The 17936-nt window shown below is 37.7% G+C and overlaps 1 protein-coding gene across 1 annotated transcript in view; it reads right to left on the bottom strand.

Annotated features, from left to right (window-relative positions):
• Window positions 1–889: 889 nt before the first annotated feature.
• The window catches only part of AOX1 (aldehyde oxidase 1), a 41030-nt gene continuing 23983 nt past the window's right edge, over window positions 890–17936 (bottom strand). The window contains exons 22-35 of the mRNA XM_027880097.1: window positions 17243–17376; window positions 15950–16037; window positions 14351–14437; window positions 12683–12874; window positions 12152–12379; window positions 11020–11115; window positions 10180–10308; window positions 9623–9697; window positions 8053–8105; window positions 5839–5953; window positions 5195–5260; window positions 4456–4644; window positions 2857–3024; window positions 890–1865 (exon numbers count right to left, since the gene is read on the bottom strand). Coding sequence (XP_027735898.1) covers window positions 1815–1865; window positions 2857–3024; window positions 4456–4644; window positions 5195–5260; window positions 5839–5953; window positions 8053–8105; window positions 9623–9697; window positions 10180–10308; window positions 11020–11115; window positions 12152–12379; window positions 12683–12874; window positions 14351–14437; window positions 15950–16037; window positions 17243–17376 — 1671 coding nt within the window. The 3' untranslated portion in view covers window positions 890–1814. The remainder of the gene's footprint in view (window positions 1866–2856; window positions 3025–4455; window positions 4645–5194; window positions 5261–5838; window positions 5954–8052; window positions 8106–9622; window positions 9698–10179; window positions 10309–11019; window positions 11116–12151; window positions 12380–12682; window positions 12875–14350; window positions 14438–15949; window positions 16038–17242; window positions 17377–17936) is intronic.

The raw sequence follows: 17936 nt of genomic DNA, 5'->3' as shown, positions 1-17936 counted from the left end.
GCTGTCTGATGATATCTAAGATGGTCTGGACAGCTATGTTTAAGCAGCTGCATTTCACCTACTCATAGTGGTTACAGAGAGATAAGCTGAAGCAATAAAGATTTCATATCTTAGTAGTCAATGCAAAAGCTGTTTTAAGCTACTGCCTTGATTTCTGTCACAGATACAATATCAACTTGTAAAAGGGACATAAGGCAAGAAGAGAAAATTATGGAGAACTGAGAGGCAGTGAAATAATAAGAGCCTGCAGGCTGACATGTCAAATGAATTAAAGCCATTTACTTCCAGTAGAAATGGCAGTGGTCATAGTGCTGGAGCAATGTGACCTGTGAGTGGAAGAGCAATCCCCATGCTTAGCAAGAAATAACTGATGCAGAGGTTCACTGAAACCACACAGTGAACATCTAAACTACTGATTTTCCCACTTCTGCTTTATTATTAAAGAACCTGCTGCAATTTTTCAGGTGCTACTTTAGGAAACTTCTGTAGACTCACTAAAAAAAGTGAAGTGTTTTCTCTATGCTAGGATGCACCCCAGATCAAAGCCTCAAGTGCAAATGCTATGGAGATTTGTGTATCTGTGTGTGTGCACATTCACAACTGAAGTCTTTGCGCTTGAAGAGCAGGAAAGGCTGAAGTTGTCAATGAGTTCAGTATTTTGGATTCTGATGCTGAAAACTGAATACCGTGACTGAAGCTTTCTTAACTTGAAAGTTATTTCTTGATCTCACCATAGGTTACAAGCATATACATACTGCAAATGTATTAACACCAGAATTTTTGTTACCATTTAACACAGTGTTGCTTTATATTTTGATATTTTCTCCAGGTGCTACTGCTCGGGTGTGGCCTAATCCCATTGCATGATAGCAGCATTAAATGACTGATCTTTGCAGAATGTCTTTGGATCTCATCATGGTTTTTTCTATTTTCTTCATTTCAGGAGCAGCCAAGAGTGGGAGAAAGCTCTTAACTGTGCTTTCATGGCTTAATACACTCCTAAGTACAGGATTAAGCACTAGTTAAGAATCCTTTCCAGAGACAGGTTCATCCAGTCTCCCATTCAAAGCACACTGAACTCCATGCCAGTGTTTCCATTAAGTTCAGAGGCTCTTGGCTTGCCCCATGAGAAAAAGAAAGCTTCTGGTGGAAATTCCAGCTAAGTGGCTGCCAACTTTTGGAATAAAATTCATGTCCTATATATGTAGGTCAACTTGCCTGGCACAGCAGAAGAGAATCATAACTCTTGTTTCTTGCTTGCTTTTGACATAAAAATGTCTGTGCCAAAAGAATCTAAAGTAGCTTTACTACAAGTCAGAGTATCACCTCTGGTCAAAAAGGGACTGAATCCAATAAGTTCTGAGTCATCGACAAAGATCTCTGCGCTCACGCTCCACTGCAAGACTCAGATCTACATTAGAAAATTAGCTGAAGCCATTATAAAATCATTTATCAGATGAAGTTGCTGGGTGTAATAAGTCACAATAAGTTATCTCGCATACCTTTATACTTCATCCTAATTTTGCTTTCCTACAGCATTTGAGCTGTGCTGTTCAGCAGACCTTCCTTGTTGAATATATAACCTTCAAATGCAGATGATGTATTTCTAGCAACTAAATGCAGTTATTTAAGTGAAATACAGTAATGAATGTACTGGAGGAAGAATGAAGAAAATAAGGATAGAAGAAGTAAAGTGCAAAATTTTGGTAGCTGATTCTATTCTGAAAATATGCAAATGAGAAAACATATGTATCTGTGTGTTGGTTAGTGTGTCTTGGAGCAGCAAATCAGTTTTCCATTCCAGTCTTTGTCATTCACACAGATGTGGCCTGAAGAGCGGAGGATGCAGCTTCATTGTTTGCCATCTAAGAGACAAGCAAGAAAGGACAAGAGTGACTTTACTTGACTGGCAAACTCCCAATATTGCCCTTATCAGGTGCTTCCAAGTCACTCAGCAGGGTATTATATAGGAGACACCTACAGAGGGTGGCTGGAAGGAAGGTCAGTAATAACAGGGGGCAGGCCTAAACACAGATGGAGAAGGTCCCTGCACTGGTGGATCTCATCTCCTGCAAGTTCCTGCAAAGAGAGTAAGCCCACAAACCTACTGACTCAGGGGTCAGTAGTGCCTCACCACAATCACAGAAACACCATGGGAGTAATCTGAATGAGAGCTCAAGAGTTTCCATAGCAGAGCCTCAGAGGTTCAGGGTGCAGCATGAATTTATATGCTGACAAGGACCTTGCCTCACGAAATAAAAAAATGCACAGAAAAAGAATTGTAATAGCAGTGGGAACATGACTATAGTGAGCAGTTGCAGAAACCTTAAAGGACCAGTATTATGAGAACTGTATTGCCTCGTTTTTCTTCTTCTGTATCTTTTTGTTAGCTCTGAGTTGATTATTTCTCTCCCAGAGTACTGGGCATAGCAAGGAGTACCAGAATGAGATGACAGTGCTAGAGTGGTAGTCAATGGGGCAAAGCCCTGGAAAGAGACTGAAGATGCTTTAAGGCTGAACCGCTTCATGTCAATAAGATGAACTATTTAATCCCCTGTGGGATTTGACATACAGAAGAAAGGAGGAGGCTTCAGGAAAAGAGGGAATTGTAAAAATTATATAAATTTCAAAGGAAAAAAAGTATTCCCAACCAGGGAAATTTCAGTACAATGTTTGAATGGCATTTGTTGAAACAACATGTGTGAGACCAGTTACCAGGCATTTTAGTTACAAGGAGCTGTATACAAAGCATGACCAATTGGAGACATCATGAGGCGCTGCAGCACTCAGGGGTGCACTTGTATACACTTGTACCCAGCAACAGTTAAATAGACCCTGCCCACAGCCCTCAATTACCAGCTCAGTGAAGTCATCAGTGCAGACTGCCCGTATTTGCTCAGCAGTCAGAGGGCTGTTCAGTGCAAAGGGCTTCTTCAGTCCTCTTTCATTCCTCACACTGGTTACTGCATCTCTCAAAGCGAAGAACACAGAGCATCCCAAGAAAAATCCTGCCTCACCTATTCCCTGAAAAGGAAAAAAAAAATCATATAGTTGTAGGTTTTGAGAAAATGGGAGGAGTACATGTCAGATGAAAATGAACAAAAAAGTTTAAAACCAGTCACTCAAGAAGTGTTTCATCCTTCAGTAAGGAAGTTTATTTTAGTTTTGGAGGAAGCAAGGTTAGATCACACAAAGTCTTCTGAAGGTAGCTGCTTTCGGTGTGCTAAAAAGATGGATTTGAAGTGTCAGCCATTGTTTTAGAATCCTTTAGGTTCATTGTTAAACTTAAATTTAGAATAACTACCAGATGAAATCAAAACCATCCAAACCCAGGTACAGTTAAAACTAAGGAACAAGGCTTGAACTCTTGGTAATTCCCTGTGGACAAATATCACTGACCTCAGTGGGCTTGACATCCCTCACAAGGTCTATCAGAAGATTCACATTTGTTTCTTACCTCAAAGACAGGTCAAATCCACCCTTACTACACAGTCCTCTCAATGTTGTGGCATTGAACATTTTAATCCAAACTGCATTGGGATATTGTAATTGAATCCTACATATCTTTTTGCTAAAATCAGAGAACCGAGTATTTTCCCCAAACATGCTGCATGAAGACAGAATCACCCCTTCCTACAGTGAATTTTAAGGATAACTATCGGAGATAAGTTCACAGAAAAGGACAAAAAATTCTGTTTGAAGAAGGATAGTAGTATCAGCTCTCTAGATCTGCTCCCAATCAACTATGTTACTCCTTCACCTAGATGATTTTTTTCGAACTGAGACAGTTTTAAATAATGTCGAAGGATCTTTAATAATATTCTTTAATAATATTTTCGTTCTTTAATAAATTTTGCTGTAAAATATGTTTTTTCCTTCTATTGTGCTATTTCATTTTACTGTGTTCTAAATGCATACCTAATACTCATTTCAGAATTACCTTCATCTTGATTTATCATTACTATTTACATGAAACTGACCAGAATATTTGTTGGTGTAAATTGAAACAACGATTATACCAAGTGAAGACTTGAGCCAATCTCTCATATAAATACACACATGCAGTCCTATTTTGTGTCTTGTAGCACACACAGGTAAACTCCACACTCTCATTGACATTATGATTTCTCAATCAATTGCTTCAGTAGTTTTATTCTAACCCTTCAGTTTATCACCACATTTTAGAAGTATGGTTTTAAATTCAGCTTGTAGCTTCTGTATGGTCTGTTAACAAAACCCTAAAATCACTATTTCCCAACCGTGAAAGCAATGCAACAATATCTCCAATTATGTCTTTTCTTATTAGTTTTCCTGATGTCATAAATAATACAATTTACTGGACACTTGTTTGAAATGCTAAAGAAGAAGAACTGAAAACTTATACATGTTTTATATCAGAGTAATTTCTCTGTTTGTTCTGGGATCTAAAATTAGGCCCTGTGATGTTTTGCTTACCTTGGACGCATAGATGGCATAAGGATTTTGGGAAGATGACAGCAGGGAAACACTAAACTGTTCTGGAATATCACAAACAGCAGGGATCTTATACTGATCTGGGCCCCGAGTATAGAGGACTCCTTCTGGAGAGTACTTTAATTCCTCCATTGTGTACAGTCCAATGCCTTGAACAAAAGCACCTTCAATCTTTAAATAAAAAAAGAAATAGCATTTAGTACTTGTGTTTAGTTCAATGGGTAAAACTTCACCAAGAACTGATTTGTTTCACCATCTGTTAGAAAGCCTTTTTCTTTTCTCTTTGACTAATGCAATTCTTCAACATTTTGGGGTAGCTGTGACAAGAAAACGTTCACACTCCTCTCTCATACCTGAGAGGACAAATGCTTTCAGGATGAAGCAATGAGATCTGTGGACCAGCCTGCAATGAATAATGAATCCCTGCTATCAGGTGGGGAAGGCAGGTCAAACAACTTAGAGATTTAAGTCCAGTAGCTAACAGGCATATTTACATATTACACCTTGACTTCATGGCTAAAATTCAAGCTTCATTGACATCTACAAAGCTCTGACACTAACTCAAATGGGGCAACTCTATAAGCAAAAGACCTTCTAGAATAATCTATAATTTATAATCGAGTAAGAAATGAATGTTTTCTGAACTAATGAAGTAATCCTTACTTCAGATAAGGATATCAACGTAATAGAAATAAGACAGCAGAAAATTCTTGGCACATACCTGTCCTATATCCACAGCTGGATTTATGCTGCATCCAATGTCCATAACAATGTCTGTTCTGAGATTCTGTTAATAAAATTCAAATTTATATTATTGAGAAAGATGCATGGAGTGGAGGCATTAGAAGACAACGTGGGTTAGAGTTGGTATTCAGTGAAATAACATATACTAAGATAGAGGCCCCTCCATGAACACAATTTCAAACTAATTTCCAGTATTCCATTACAAGCAAAATGGGCTTGTCTCAGCTTTAACAGAAGTTTAGCCAGAGACAGCCCTGCCAGATTTTTCCCATTGCACAAGGAAATCTCCATATAAATACTCATGTAGTACAGATTGAGAGCATATGATCAGTAAGTCTATGAGATTTATCTATCCAAACGATCAAAAGTTTAGAAAAGTGCTGTAAGGAGAAAACAGGCAAAGAACACGTTAGGTGTCAGCCAAAACCCAAAAGGTAAACACATATGACATTAGTACAGATGTGCCAGAAGCTGGTTAACACTGCACAGCTTTCACTGTGCTCCATTTACACTGTTGATATATTTACTGTCATGTGAAGACGAGTCACTTATGAATGTAAAGCCTGAATTGATGCTGGAGCAAGCCTCATTTACAAAACTTCCACAACACTCAGTTATTACCTTGTGATCTCCTGTCAGACAGTTGATTTCAACCTCTGAACAAGCAGCTCCAAAAAGAAAATATGTGAATGGCTGTCCTTCCCCTTTCTCCCAGTCCATGTGTTCACCGTAACCTCTGATGGAAGAAACAAAGTCCATAAGAAGAAAACTGATGACAGTTTGCATTATAACAAAGCAGATGACCACTTAAAAGTTTAAAACTTCTTGTGGAATCTGAAGTATTAAGATCTTAAGCATAAAATCTTCAGAGAAATCTTAAATAACAGGTCAGAACTCCAAAGTTCCATGAAATCCTACAGAGAACTAGTAGCTTAGGTTTGATACATCTGCTATTTACATAAAAGTTAGCAGACAAGCTATTTCAGTTCAGGAGAGTCTATAACCAACATAATCATAGAAATATACTAATAAAAGCCCAGTAATCAAATACGGAGCAAAAATTTAGGGTAATGGTTGCTGACGTAATAACACATAAGGGAATTTAGAAAATGGGAGGAAAACTTGTCAGGACCTATGAAAGCATAATTTACAAGAGATAAATGAAAGAATTAATTACAGAAACAGCCTACAGAATGAGTGAGAGGGTTAAAACCGGATTACTGAAGTGAAGGTGTAATTATTTAGAAGGGAGTGGGACTAACTGAGGAGACCAGACTAGTCAGGATTGACAGGGTAAATCCAAGGCATACAAGAGGACAGTGAAATGTGGTATCTCCCAACTATGTGAGCTGTGGGACTAAGGTGTATTTTCTTGCCACATATGACTGAAATGTCTTTGATGAGCATATTTAAAATTATACCACATAAAGCAGTTATAGAATAGAACCATGCATTGAAAAAGGGATACACAAAATCCACATATTCAACTTCTCATAGCCCATCTGCCTCTGCTGCCTTGGAGATTCTTGGATGTAGAGAATATGACTGGATAAGAACAAGGTCAATACAGGATCTGAGGCTCAGGGATCTGCAGATATTTTTGGACACCATTAAATGCCAATAGCAAAGCATGACCCTTGTTCGTTACTTTGATGATATCAACAACCCTAAAGGGCTTCAAAAGCAGAAAACATATTTGAAGAGACTTAACAGCAAGAAGGGACATTTTATTTAGGCATTTCTTGGTGTTTTAAATATGTCTGGGTTTGCAAAGTGCTTTTTCAACTTACTCCAGGCTGCCTGAAGACATGAAAAGTTGCTTCTGACAAGTAGGAAATATTTGTGAAGGGAGAGCAGATATAAGGCACTGCAGGCTAAGAGAAAAGCTTTGCTTTGAATCCCACCTGAGTTATAGCACAGGAATTTTTCCTTTCTGGTTCTTTATAAAAACAGTGAGAGAATTCAAAGAAAAAGAATGATGAGACTGCTCTGAGAGAGAGCAGTGGGAACTGTGTTTAAGATTATTGTGTCCTCCAATAGCATGCTGCTGTGAATAAATCCATACATAAGAGTATATATGGTGGGAATTTTGTGAGGCTCCAAAAGCAGAGAGGTCAAAACAATAACTCCAAAAACTAGTGTCAGTTAGCAACCTCACTTATCATGTGAGCCCCAAGTCCCCCAGCTTTCAATTAGTGCTGAATCATGGTATCTGATTCCTGAGTTAGTTTAAAAAAGAAAAATCACTGTAAGCTTTTCTGCTAAACACAACCAGACATTTTAAACTCTCCTTCCTCTGAAGAGAAATAACCTTAAGCTCAGATCTAGAATTAAATGGGCATTTTTTTTTCACAGGTGCAGCTGGTTGCTAATTACAGGTATGTCATGGATAAATATTTTAATGCTGCCACTGTTTTTCTTGTCATGTAACTGGTGTGATCCGGTTTGTGGATGAAATTGTAAATAATCAGTAGTACAATCAGTAGTACAATACCTTATAGCAATACAGCCTCTGGTAAATAAACTATATCCTCCTTTGCACACCTGCTGTTACAGGCAGCAGTCCCTTTCATGATGCTTTCTGCTTTGCTAATGGCCAAATCATGGAGCAAAGATGGCACAAATCATTCTCTTAATACTTTCTAGAGAGTCCACATAGGGTTCGTTATAAATTAACACCTAAACTTTATTCTTTCAACCCCTGATATATCAATTAATTATATAAAACATAAGATGAGCCATTAAAAAGAACTACAGGACAGGAGCTTCTATGGTTATCTTCAGAAATCAGTCCTGGTCTAACCTATGCGTTTTTAAGGAACAAAAATACATTACCTAAAGTAGCCAGTAGCTGATAGATTCACACTCTGTTCAAAAGCTTCTTTAACCTGTAAAATAGAGCAGTGCTTATGGTAAACCAAGGAAGGAGTCACAAAGGAACATGCATGTATATATTTACTTCATTTACATACATATACTTACTTGCATATGTTTACTAAAAACCCAAACTGTAAAAATTGTAAGGAAAGGAAGACTAGCTGAGTTAAACATGTTTAGAGGTACATGGTGCCTAATACTGTAGAACTAAACCCACTTTCAATGAGCAATCTAAATTCTTTTGGCAAACCGTTAAGGAGTAGACCTGTAAACGGTGGTGTCCTTGCAGAACCTTTATTACTGGTAATGCCACAGTCAGAAAGGGCCCTGCTCAATTTGTCTGCTCAAATTCAATAAAAATGGGTCTCTCTTTGGCAGCTGAACAGATCTGGTTGATAGGTCAGTGATTACATTGGGTCATATGACCATGTGCCCACATGCAACCTTTCGCTTTTTCTTTAGAAAACTGCCCACTGAGTTGTGGGAATTTTTCCATCTTATTTTCTTTCCCTGTCTTGCTGATAAGGGGAGTGATAGAGCAGTTTGCTGGGCATCTGGAGTCCAGCCAAGGTCAAACCACCGCATATCATAAAAGAACTCCACAAAAATAACAGTAATGTGTGTTATTTGCACAAAAATAACAGTTTTCAAGAGAAAAGCTCTTTGAAATTCTGCCACTGGTAAAAGTGACAGTATGAGGTCCCAAATCTATTCCCTTTCAGTGATTCTCATGTTAAGTTTACTCAGTTTACAAGTCAAGAAGTTTTTGTGGGGTTTTTGGTTGGCTTTGCAAGATGTAAGATCACTTCTCTGGATATATGTAAACATTCTTTCTTAGGTCAGCCATTTCTGATAATACTTTTGGTGCATCTGAATCATCCAAATTAATCTTGTCCTTATTAGGAGATTATCTTTGCATACATAGCTGTCAGCAAGCTAGCACATGCACGCCAACATTTCTTGTTACTCTTAAGAATTAGTGCTGCAAAGAAAGCGTTTCAAACAAAATTCAGTTTCTAGCTCTAAAATTCTATTCCAGTTTCAAGTGGCATCAGATAGGGGCCACTTCTACAAATAATTTTATCACTACTTCTATATTAATCTACTATAAATGTAACTAATATTATAACTAACTACATATTAGAGTAATGGCAGCAAGAATTCCTGCTCCCTTCTGTGCAGTTCTGTAATATAGTGCATATGGGAGAGAGACAGAAGGAAGTAGTTGAGAAGGCTCCTCTTTATTGATTTGGTAAAATAAAGAATGGCTACATAGAAAAACTGACACTGTACACATATACCCTAACAGTCTTCTGCAGCAACTTGTCTGAGGGTAAGCTGGGCTGGGTCATGGCCAAGAATCTTCTCTTGACTACCCTGCTACAGCACTCCATCTTTTTGTGGAATAACCTGTTTCTAAAGCTTTTTGCTTCAGGATTATTAGGCTAAGCAGACTTGTAGACTACAGTACATACATCACAGTTTCTGCAAGCATTCAGACACGTTCAGTAGGATTCACATGTCTTACCCAATCATTCCAGGTCCCATTTGGGTTTTCGTTGATGATCGGCTGCAGGCGTTTCAGAAGAGTTTGGCAAGCATCCTGGTGAGAGTTCAGGAGAATATAACACAAAATTAATACAGATACATTTGGTACTATTCAAGATATGTTCTAGTTACTACTTAGTATGTACTTTACTGTCATCTTACTTTGAAAAAGTATGGTAGAAGGTGTCATTTTAACTGCACAGACATAAAACATAAAGGGAGAAGTTACAAGGGCTAGAGTCTGAATAAATCAGTAGATTTCAAATATGAACAGGGTACAGGATTTGCATGTATAAGTTAGTTTAGTTAAGTTTTTCAGATGAAAGAACAACTTTGTCAACTATAAGCCTTTCTGGGAAAGCTCAGATCATATTCTGAAAATGCATAAGCACCATTATTGAGAAACTGTCAAGTCATGTTTCTTGTTGGTCATTCCAGCGGTATTTTGGTAATAACAAACTTATTTCTATGGGATCACTAGTGACTAAAGTTTGGCAAGCATTAGGGTGTTTTTTTAAACTAAATAATACTCTTTACCTTCACAGCCATGCCATTGACATCTGTCCCTGCAGATCCTGCCGAGGCACATGCATTGGGAACAGTTGTTGTGCTCGTTTCACAGAAGTGAATACGTGACATAGGGATGTTCAGTTCCCGACTAGCAACCTGTTTCAGGAAGAACAACATAGTGTTCTCTGTTATAGAACTAATCTAAACACTCCAACAATTCTCCAGTACTTGGTAGAAGACAGTGATACCAGGAAAGACGAAGTTTCACAAGTTGTCTTCCAATCTCCAGCTGAAATCATTCTGTCTGATTTGTCAGTACAAAGAAGCAGAAAAGAAGGGCAGTGTTTTAGCTGTACTCAAACTCTGCACTGAGACTCTGAAGTTCAGCATTCGTTCCTGGTTTTGCTGCTTACACCCTGTATGTCTTAGGGCAAATTATGCAAGCCCAGATCCCAAGCTTTTCTTGACTTAATAAGTATCTTTACAGGTCTGACTCTCAATTATCCATCAACACATGTAATGTGTTAATGTGTAATTTGCCTTGACTGTATACTAATCTGAATACTGGCTGCCTTTTTCAGCATGGGTTTTATGGGATCAGCCCCCAAAATCTTATTTCTAATAAGCCTCTTCACGTGCTATTAGAAGAATAAAAAACAATCAGTCTGGGTTTCTTTTCCTGTTGTCTCTATGACTCTTAATGAAGCTACTTTTGCTTTCTAAGTCTATCAATGCAAAGAATCAGTGGCTCTGCTGATAAAGAAACTGTCCTACTGGTACACTAACTAAGCAAAAAGAAAACTTTTACACTGTTTATCTGTATGACAGACAAAGCACAAGGTAATATTTGTTTGGATCCTTTGTTACCTGGATCATTTTTGTGTGGATACCCTGCCCCATTTCAATTCCACCATGTGTCAGAAGCACAGACCCATCAGTGTAAATATGAACCAGTGCAGCAGCCTAAAAAAGAAAAACAAAATCAGATTAGTGAGAAATGTGTTCTATATGATGAACTGATGAATAAAAAAAAAAAAGACAAAGTTTTTAAACGTATTTCAGTTTATATGTTTAATGCTTTTGAAGAGATGGCAAAATTTGGAATGCTAGTTGCTGCTCTTCCTCTACAGTGAACTTCAAAAGAAAAAGATACCAATCCTTGAAGGTTTCCTTTTTCCGTTGCTAGGTCCTGAAATAAACCCATCCCAGGCAACAGTATCTCAATCATTTCAAAACAGGCTAAAGGACCTCCCTCACTAATGGCTGTACATGCAGATTGCTGCAAGTTCCCTTTTCTCTCTCGCTGATGTTTGAGAGCCTTTGACACAGGTTTTTCAGCTGCATAGTTGGGCAGGCTGTCAGCATTAGACACAACAATAAGATTCTGAATGAGATTTTCCTCCTGGACTCAGCTGGAAGTAGCACTGTAGACCACAAAGACCCTGTGACTTTAATCTTGAACAGAGACAGCCGGTTTGATATGATTAATTTGCACTTGATAAAATGCTCTTTGTTTCAGAAGAACTGGACCCTCACCTTAAAAAGAAATGCCAAGACTACTGTCCTTTTTAGCTTTCTTAAACTTAGTCTTTGTTAAATCTTTAAGAACAGCAACCCATAGTACCCTCATAGTCAGAAAGAGTAAGATCAGAGCTATTTCTAGGATGGATAACTGATTCAATGAACATTTTGCCATCAGTCTTCAAACATATTTCATAAAAGTGCTCTGCTTATCTCTTCCAACACTGTATCACACTAGGTGGGACTGGCCTCTAAGTAGGCAGGGTCCAAGCTGCCCAAGTCCTGAAAACCAAACACCTTTGATCTCAGCTTAAAGAGAGCTACAATCTAGTGAAGCTCCTTCAAGGAAAAAACATTAGGAGGATGATAATCTTCTAGAAATTGAAAGATAACACATTTGTTCTGTATCCTAAGACAAAGTAACTGTAATCTTCTATGGATAAAATGTTTAGCTCACTCATTCTTCAAGGAAATTCACCTGAGAAAGGTAACGTGCGCCCATTCCAAATGGAAACTTCATTGGTACAATGGCAAGCCCTCTTTTCTTCCAGTAATTTTGTCTGTTAAATTCACTGACAGCTGCTTTCCTACTGTAGTATGCGGATTTCTCCATGCATTCGTTCCAACACCGTATTAAGTTCTGTGGATCAAGCTTCTGTTTGAAGGGTGTTTGCTCATTCTTCTTATACATATTTATTTCCCTAATCTGAAAAAATGAAATCAGCAGCTATCACACAATCCTGTTAGAAGCAAACTGACCATCTGGGGGGACTAATAGACATCAAGAGTATCGCTGTATGCTTTTTGAACAATTACCAGTTTGGTTCAGTTTCTAAGAGCATGCTATTCACTCAATAAGCAGACATCGATTTAAAAATATATGGATTTTAGCACAAATAATCTGTGACTTAGAAAAGATTTATGCAAACAATTGAGCTAATTTAAAAGGGTTTAACTTTCCTACCGCAGAGGTTTCATTTCAGGAGAGAAGATGCCTGCAGTTAATCACCTTTTCTGGTGGTAAACCAGTTTTATCTGCAACTTCTGTTATCCAGGTTTCTGTCACCAGTCCTGACTGGGGAAAGCCAAACCCTCGGAACGCTGTGTTTGATGGCAGGTTTGTTTTGCAGGCATAAGCCCAGCATCTCCAGTTGGGAATCTTGTACGCATTGTCCATTTTTAATAAGGATACTTCTGCTACCTGAGGTAAGGGACAAACAGGTCTAGTTTAGCATCAGAACAGTGCTTCTTTCAAAGTCACATTTAAGTCATCCTCATCTCATATAAAGACCTTACTAGAGACAATTAACTTTAAATTGGATTTCTGGCGTTCAGTAGTAGTACGAGTACTCATGCACACATACAGACTTTATTCTTACATTTCTCCTGCAGCAGATTAGTTTTCAGTTCTTGCTTTGATACTCACAGAACACAACTGATGTTAGTAGTAGCTGAGTGCCATCAGTAGTTAAGGACATAACAGATATGCCATTTTATGTTTGATTTTGCTCCTACTTCAATATCAAAAGTCATACAACACTAAAAATAGGCAGGTTAGATTTAAAGACATAGTGGTTATGAAAGGAACTGAGGAAAGCATTCTGAATTATCACATCCTATGGAAGTTCACACTTAAGCTTTAGTTCCATCAGAAGGCATACGTTCTGCAGTCTTCAGTGTCTCCTGGTTCTTAAGATTTTCTTGCAGAGATTTTACTTTACAAACACAAAACCACATGAAGAGGAAAAATCTCATATTAGAAACCTCAAATTAGGCTCTAGGAGTCACTATCAACATAACAAAGAAGTTAAAAAAATAGTTTGATGCCTCATGAAGAGGTCACTGAGTCTCGGCAATGGTAAATAGAATGGTCAATTGAAGATAATTTTGCTGTAATAACTGTGCATATGAGTAATGCCATATAACTTTTCACTGAGGAAATATAAGCTGAAATATTGTTTGCAGAATATAAAAAAGGGTTGGTTTGTTTTTTTTTTTTTATGGTCACAACTTTTATGGACCTCAGAGAAGGTATATATATGAAGCTGATCAGTCCTTAGAGAGTTACTGATAAATCAGAGTGAAGATGACATATTGTTATAGTACAACTTCTAGCTATACAAATGTTTCTTCTCAGAAATGTCTATTCCAATCTTGGTACAATCATAGAGTGTTAAACATTATTAACTGTTACTGAACAATAACCAAGTCAAGCATAGATTACTGTTATTCAACTCCCATGCTGCACAACCAGGTTGTTATGATGAGCATCAAGCATCTTGGCTCACTCTGGGCCTGCCTCCCACAAAATAAGGTTGTTATCACATGTGTTATGCCAGCTACAGCCGGGTTGGGTGGAAAGGTTACTCATGGGGTTATCCCTGCTAGGTCCCACCAGTTTCACTGCATCCTTGTAGAACTTCATCTAAAGATGGTTCTGACATGATCTGCACTAATGTACATGCTCCTCATCACTGTGGCTACCAAAACCTGGCTGCAGAAACCCAATACAATAAGGAAAGGTTAAACTACCTGGTGTAGATCCTTCCAACAACCCACAGTCCCTACTTCAAAAATCTATATGATTAATAGTACATGTGCAAGGGAATTTGGCTTTCATAATTTTCCAGCTAATGAATCCTCCATATTGTAAGATTTGTCAGTGTAGAATCCTTACCAAAACAGTTTCATCAGGAGTACATCCTCCATTAACGTAATATTTGGTATCCACAGCTCTGATCCTACCATCGTTCATGAAGCCAACCTAGAAGGATCAACAGTAACCTATTTAGATTTTGGCATTCTTTTCTTAAGTGCTTGTATATTTTAAAAATGAACATAACTCACACAGCTAGAATCAGACTGCACTATTAATTTCTGGGCAGCTTTCACTGAAACTATAACAGGGCAAGAGAGAAAGAAAGAATGTTCCCAAAATATTGGCCTTCCCACCTGGCATTTGTGATCTGCAGAGCTACAGCACATAATAAGCAACATCAGCCCATTGGGAAAGGAAGCAGCAGGGATGCCCAGTGGCTCCCTGTGTAGTGCCTGAGAGAGCTGGCAAGTGTGTCACCTGGGAATGTTCACTGTAGATAAAGTCAAATCCCACTCTAATGGTAAGAATAGTGTCTGGCAGATGGAGTATAAAATTTGTTTTTATTAACAAAGAAATGTTATCTTTATCTCACATCCCTCTTTTCACCTGTTGCCACTAACAGCTCCTGAATTCTCAACACAAGCTACAGCTCATTTTCAGCTTTAGGGAAGCATCTTATAAAACCTCTCTTACTTTATCTATGTAATCTGTCACACAATTTGGTAAAGTACTTATATAGACCTTGTTCAGCATAACTTGGTTAGCATTGGCAGCTAAATTTGCTGAAGCCTTAGGCTGCAAGCTGTGAATTTTCACCTAGATATGCTGAACTTTTACGTAATTAAATAAGAGAAGGCCTCAGAGCCAGTTAAAGCTGAAAGGTAAGGAAGCTGCAATCTCTAGCAGGGGCTGCAACCTTAGAGATAAGAAAAATGGCCCAGTTAGAGAAAATGAAAGAACCCAATAAGATTGCAAAGACTCCAGACCATTAATATTAGTGTCAGTCTGAACTGTCACATGAGGGGTGGGGAACTTAGATTCTGAGGGTATCATTGTCCAGGAATTTTGTTCTTCAGGGTCCCTCTTGGGAGGCACCGAGCTGGAGCTGTAGTGCTATTAACAGAGCACTTTCAGTGCTCTTAACAGAGGAATCTATCTTTCAGTTTATCAACTCAGCAGAAACTTGGACTCAAAACCTGTTATAATGGCTGGCATGTGCAATTTCCATGACAAGTAGAGATGGAAAAGAAGGCAGAAATTATTCTAATGAATAGTTATGACTGATGACAGAGCATGAGCAGGGAAGAGATTAATTTCCTCCATAGGAGGAGTTTTCCTGCATGACACTTCTTCTGTGAAAAATTAGCTTCTTCTTTATGTGAATCTAACCATATGGACAGTTTAAAATAAACCACTGCAGAAGGAGTCTGAGCTAGGTTAGCTTGCTGCTCCCAGAAAGAAAGACAGAAAGAGTTATAAAAGGAAAAAGACATGAGGGAACTAGAAAAAAAAACCCTGTACAGCAACTTTATCTCTTGATTCCCAGGCTAGCAGTTTTGTTTTAAAATTGAATTGTTTATGCTAATTTTCAATAATAGAACCATAATCACTAACACTGAAATCCTTATTCACAGAGTATAGGTGGGTATTTTGTCACTGAATCCTTGTGGCACTCACTTTATATTTCGCAATAAAAGGATGGCGGCCACCAGTGATTAACATATCATCCCCTCGGCTCAGGATTAGACGGACTGCTCTGTTGGTTCTAAATCCAAAAAAAGAAAAGTCAAATTTCAGTTAAAATAAGGCATGTTATTAATAAGATGGCTATGGCTATTCATCATGTATCCAGATCCAACCATGCATATAAACATGCTCATAGATTAAACAGAACTTGTATAAGCTGAAATACGTGCTTAAAGCTATGTCCAGAGTTCATATTTTCACATTTACAATGATGTCAGAATTTTCATCTCATCTCTTGAAAGCCAACAAGATAACTCAGTGTAAACTACTTCTGAAGAAATTATTTCAATGTTAAGTGGTAGTCACCTCTTAGCTATTCAGTCATACTGAAACAGAGTCTTGGAATAAAACCAAAAGATGAATGATAATAAAAATATGAAAATCAGTCTCAAAATGCATATACAATTTAAACTAGATACTTCAGAAAAAATGGACATAATGTGTAAAAGAAGGTCCTAACAATAAAAGAAGATAGTTTAATCAGTAAAAGATAACACTTTTAGCATTATCTGGTAACACAGAAAATAACATGTCCAAAAATAACCAAAAGCTGTTTTTCTAACCATGACAATAGGAACAACAGAAATTTATTGAGCTAACCACTCAGATTACAAGATCATTTTGGCTGACAGGACATAGCCTGATGTGCATTCTGCAGCAAATCAGCTATGCTTATATAATAGGCTACTATGCCCTGACAGCTAATTTTCAATATTGTCCTTCCAAATTTGGAAGGTGGGGGATGGAGCTTTATTTGTTAATGTTCTTAGATTAATTCAAACAGTATTAGAAAAAACTTAATACCTCATATATGGAATCTAATTTTGACTGAAACTAGAAGTACTTCAAAGCAATTCCACTCATGAACTCTTCTTCTGCATCCTGCTGTGTCAATGAAATTCACCTCTGGATGATTATTGTCACGTTTTATTGTATGTACAAAGCCCCAGTAAAGGACTGGTCTTTTTAAATATTTCTAGTTTTTCCTAATACCAACTTCTTCAAGCCCACTAACTCATCTGAGGTTGATTAGAGTTGCTTAACAGAAGTAGTCTAACAAAACAAAACAAAGAAATGCACCGAACAGTCTTACAAAATATGAAATCAGGACTGTATGACTCTTTGACTAGCACCTTTGGGAAAGGAGAAAGCATTTTAGCCCAAAAGTAAAACTTGTTCCCCCCATTTTCCTTTCATATCCCAATACACATGTGCTGCACTTACTTGTTTGCTGCCACTGCAGCAACTGATGCCAGTAAGCCAGCTCTCAGAATTTTGCCCCCAAATGCTCCACCAACTCGTTTAACATGGCACATGATCCTGTTGGCTGGAACACCTAAACTTGCAGCTACTGTCTCCTGTAAAACCAATTTTAATATTTTATGCCAACTCAAACTAAGCCTAAAAGTTAGGTTTGAAAAGGAAACCTTTTCTAGGAAAAGGTTCCATAGATGTTTCTATTTTTTACCAGATGAGCATAATTTTTCCTTTACCCTAGGTTAGAAAGCAAAGAATGAATAACAACACTCAGCAGTGCTCACATTTAAATCTTTACCCTGAAGACTGTGAAAGGGCCATGGACAGAAGTGAAGAATAATACCCTTGGATTTCATTAAATAAACAGTAAGAAGCATCAGGGATAATAAAAATTGATTGGTATACAGTTTTTATTGTTTTTATTACTAAGATAAATTTTATTTTTATTTAAAATAAATCTTTAAAAATAAATTTTTAAAAATCTCAGGTCTTGCTAGGGTCAGGAATGTTCTTGCTTCAAATCATTTTCTCGAACATGAAGTTCTTCATAGTACTTGACTATTGCAATATAAGAATAATGGAAATGATAAAAGGAGTTGAACTGGGCTTTGAACACAAAATGCCAATGTTGAACCTGAAATACCACCAGTTTCATGCACTA

This window comes from Empidonax traillii, unplaced genomic scaffold (assembly GCF_003031625.1).
Source record: "Empidonax traillii isolate 1590-97213 ecotype Southwest subspecies unplaced genomic scaffold, ASM303162v1 scaffold65:size4453928, whole genome shotgun sequence".
NCBI classification, from domain to species: Eukaryota; Metazoa; Chordata; class Aves; order Passeriformes; family Tyrannidae; genus Empidonax; species Empidonax traillii.
Note: the sequence above shows the minus strand (reverse complement) of the source record. Positions and strands in the feature narration are given on the sequence as shown.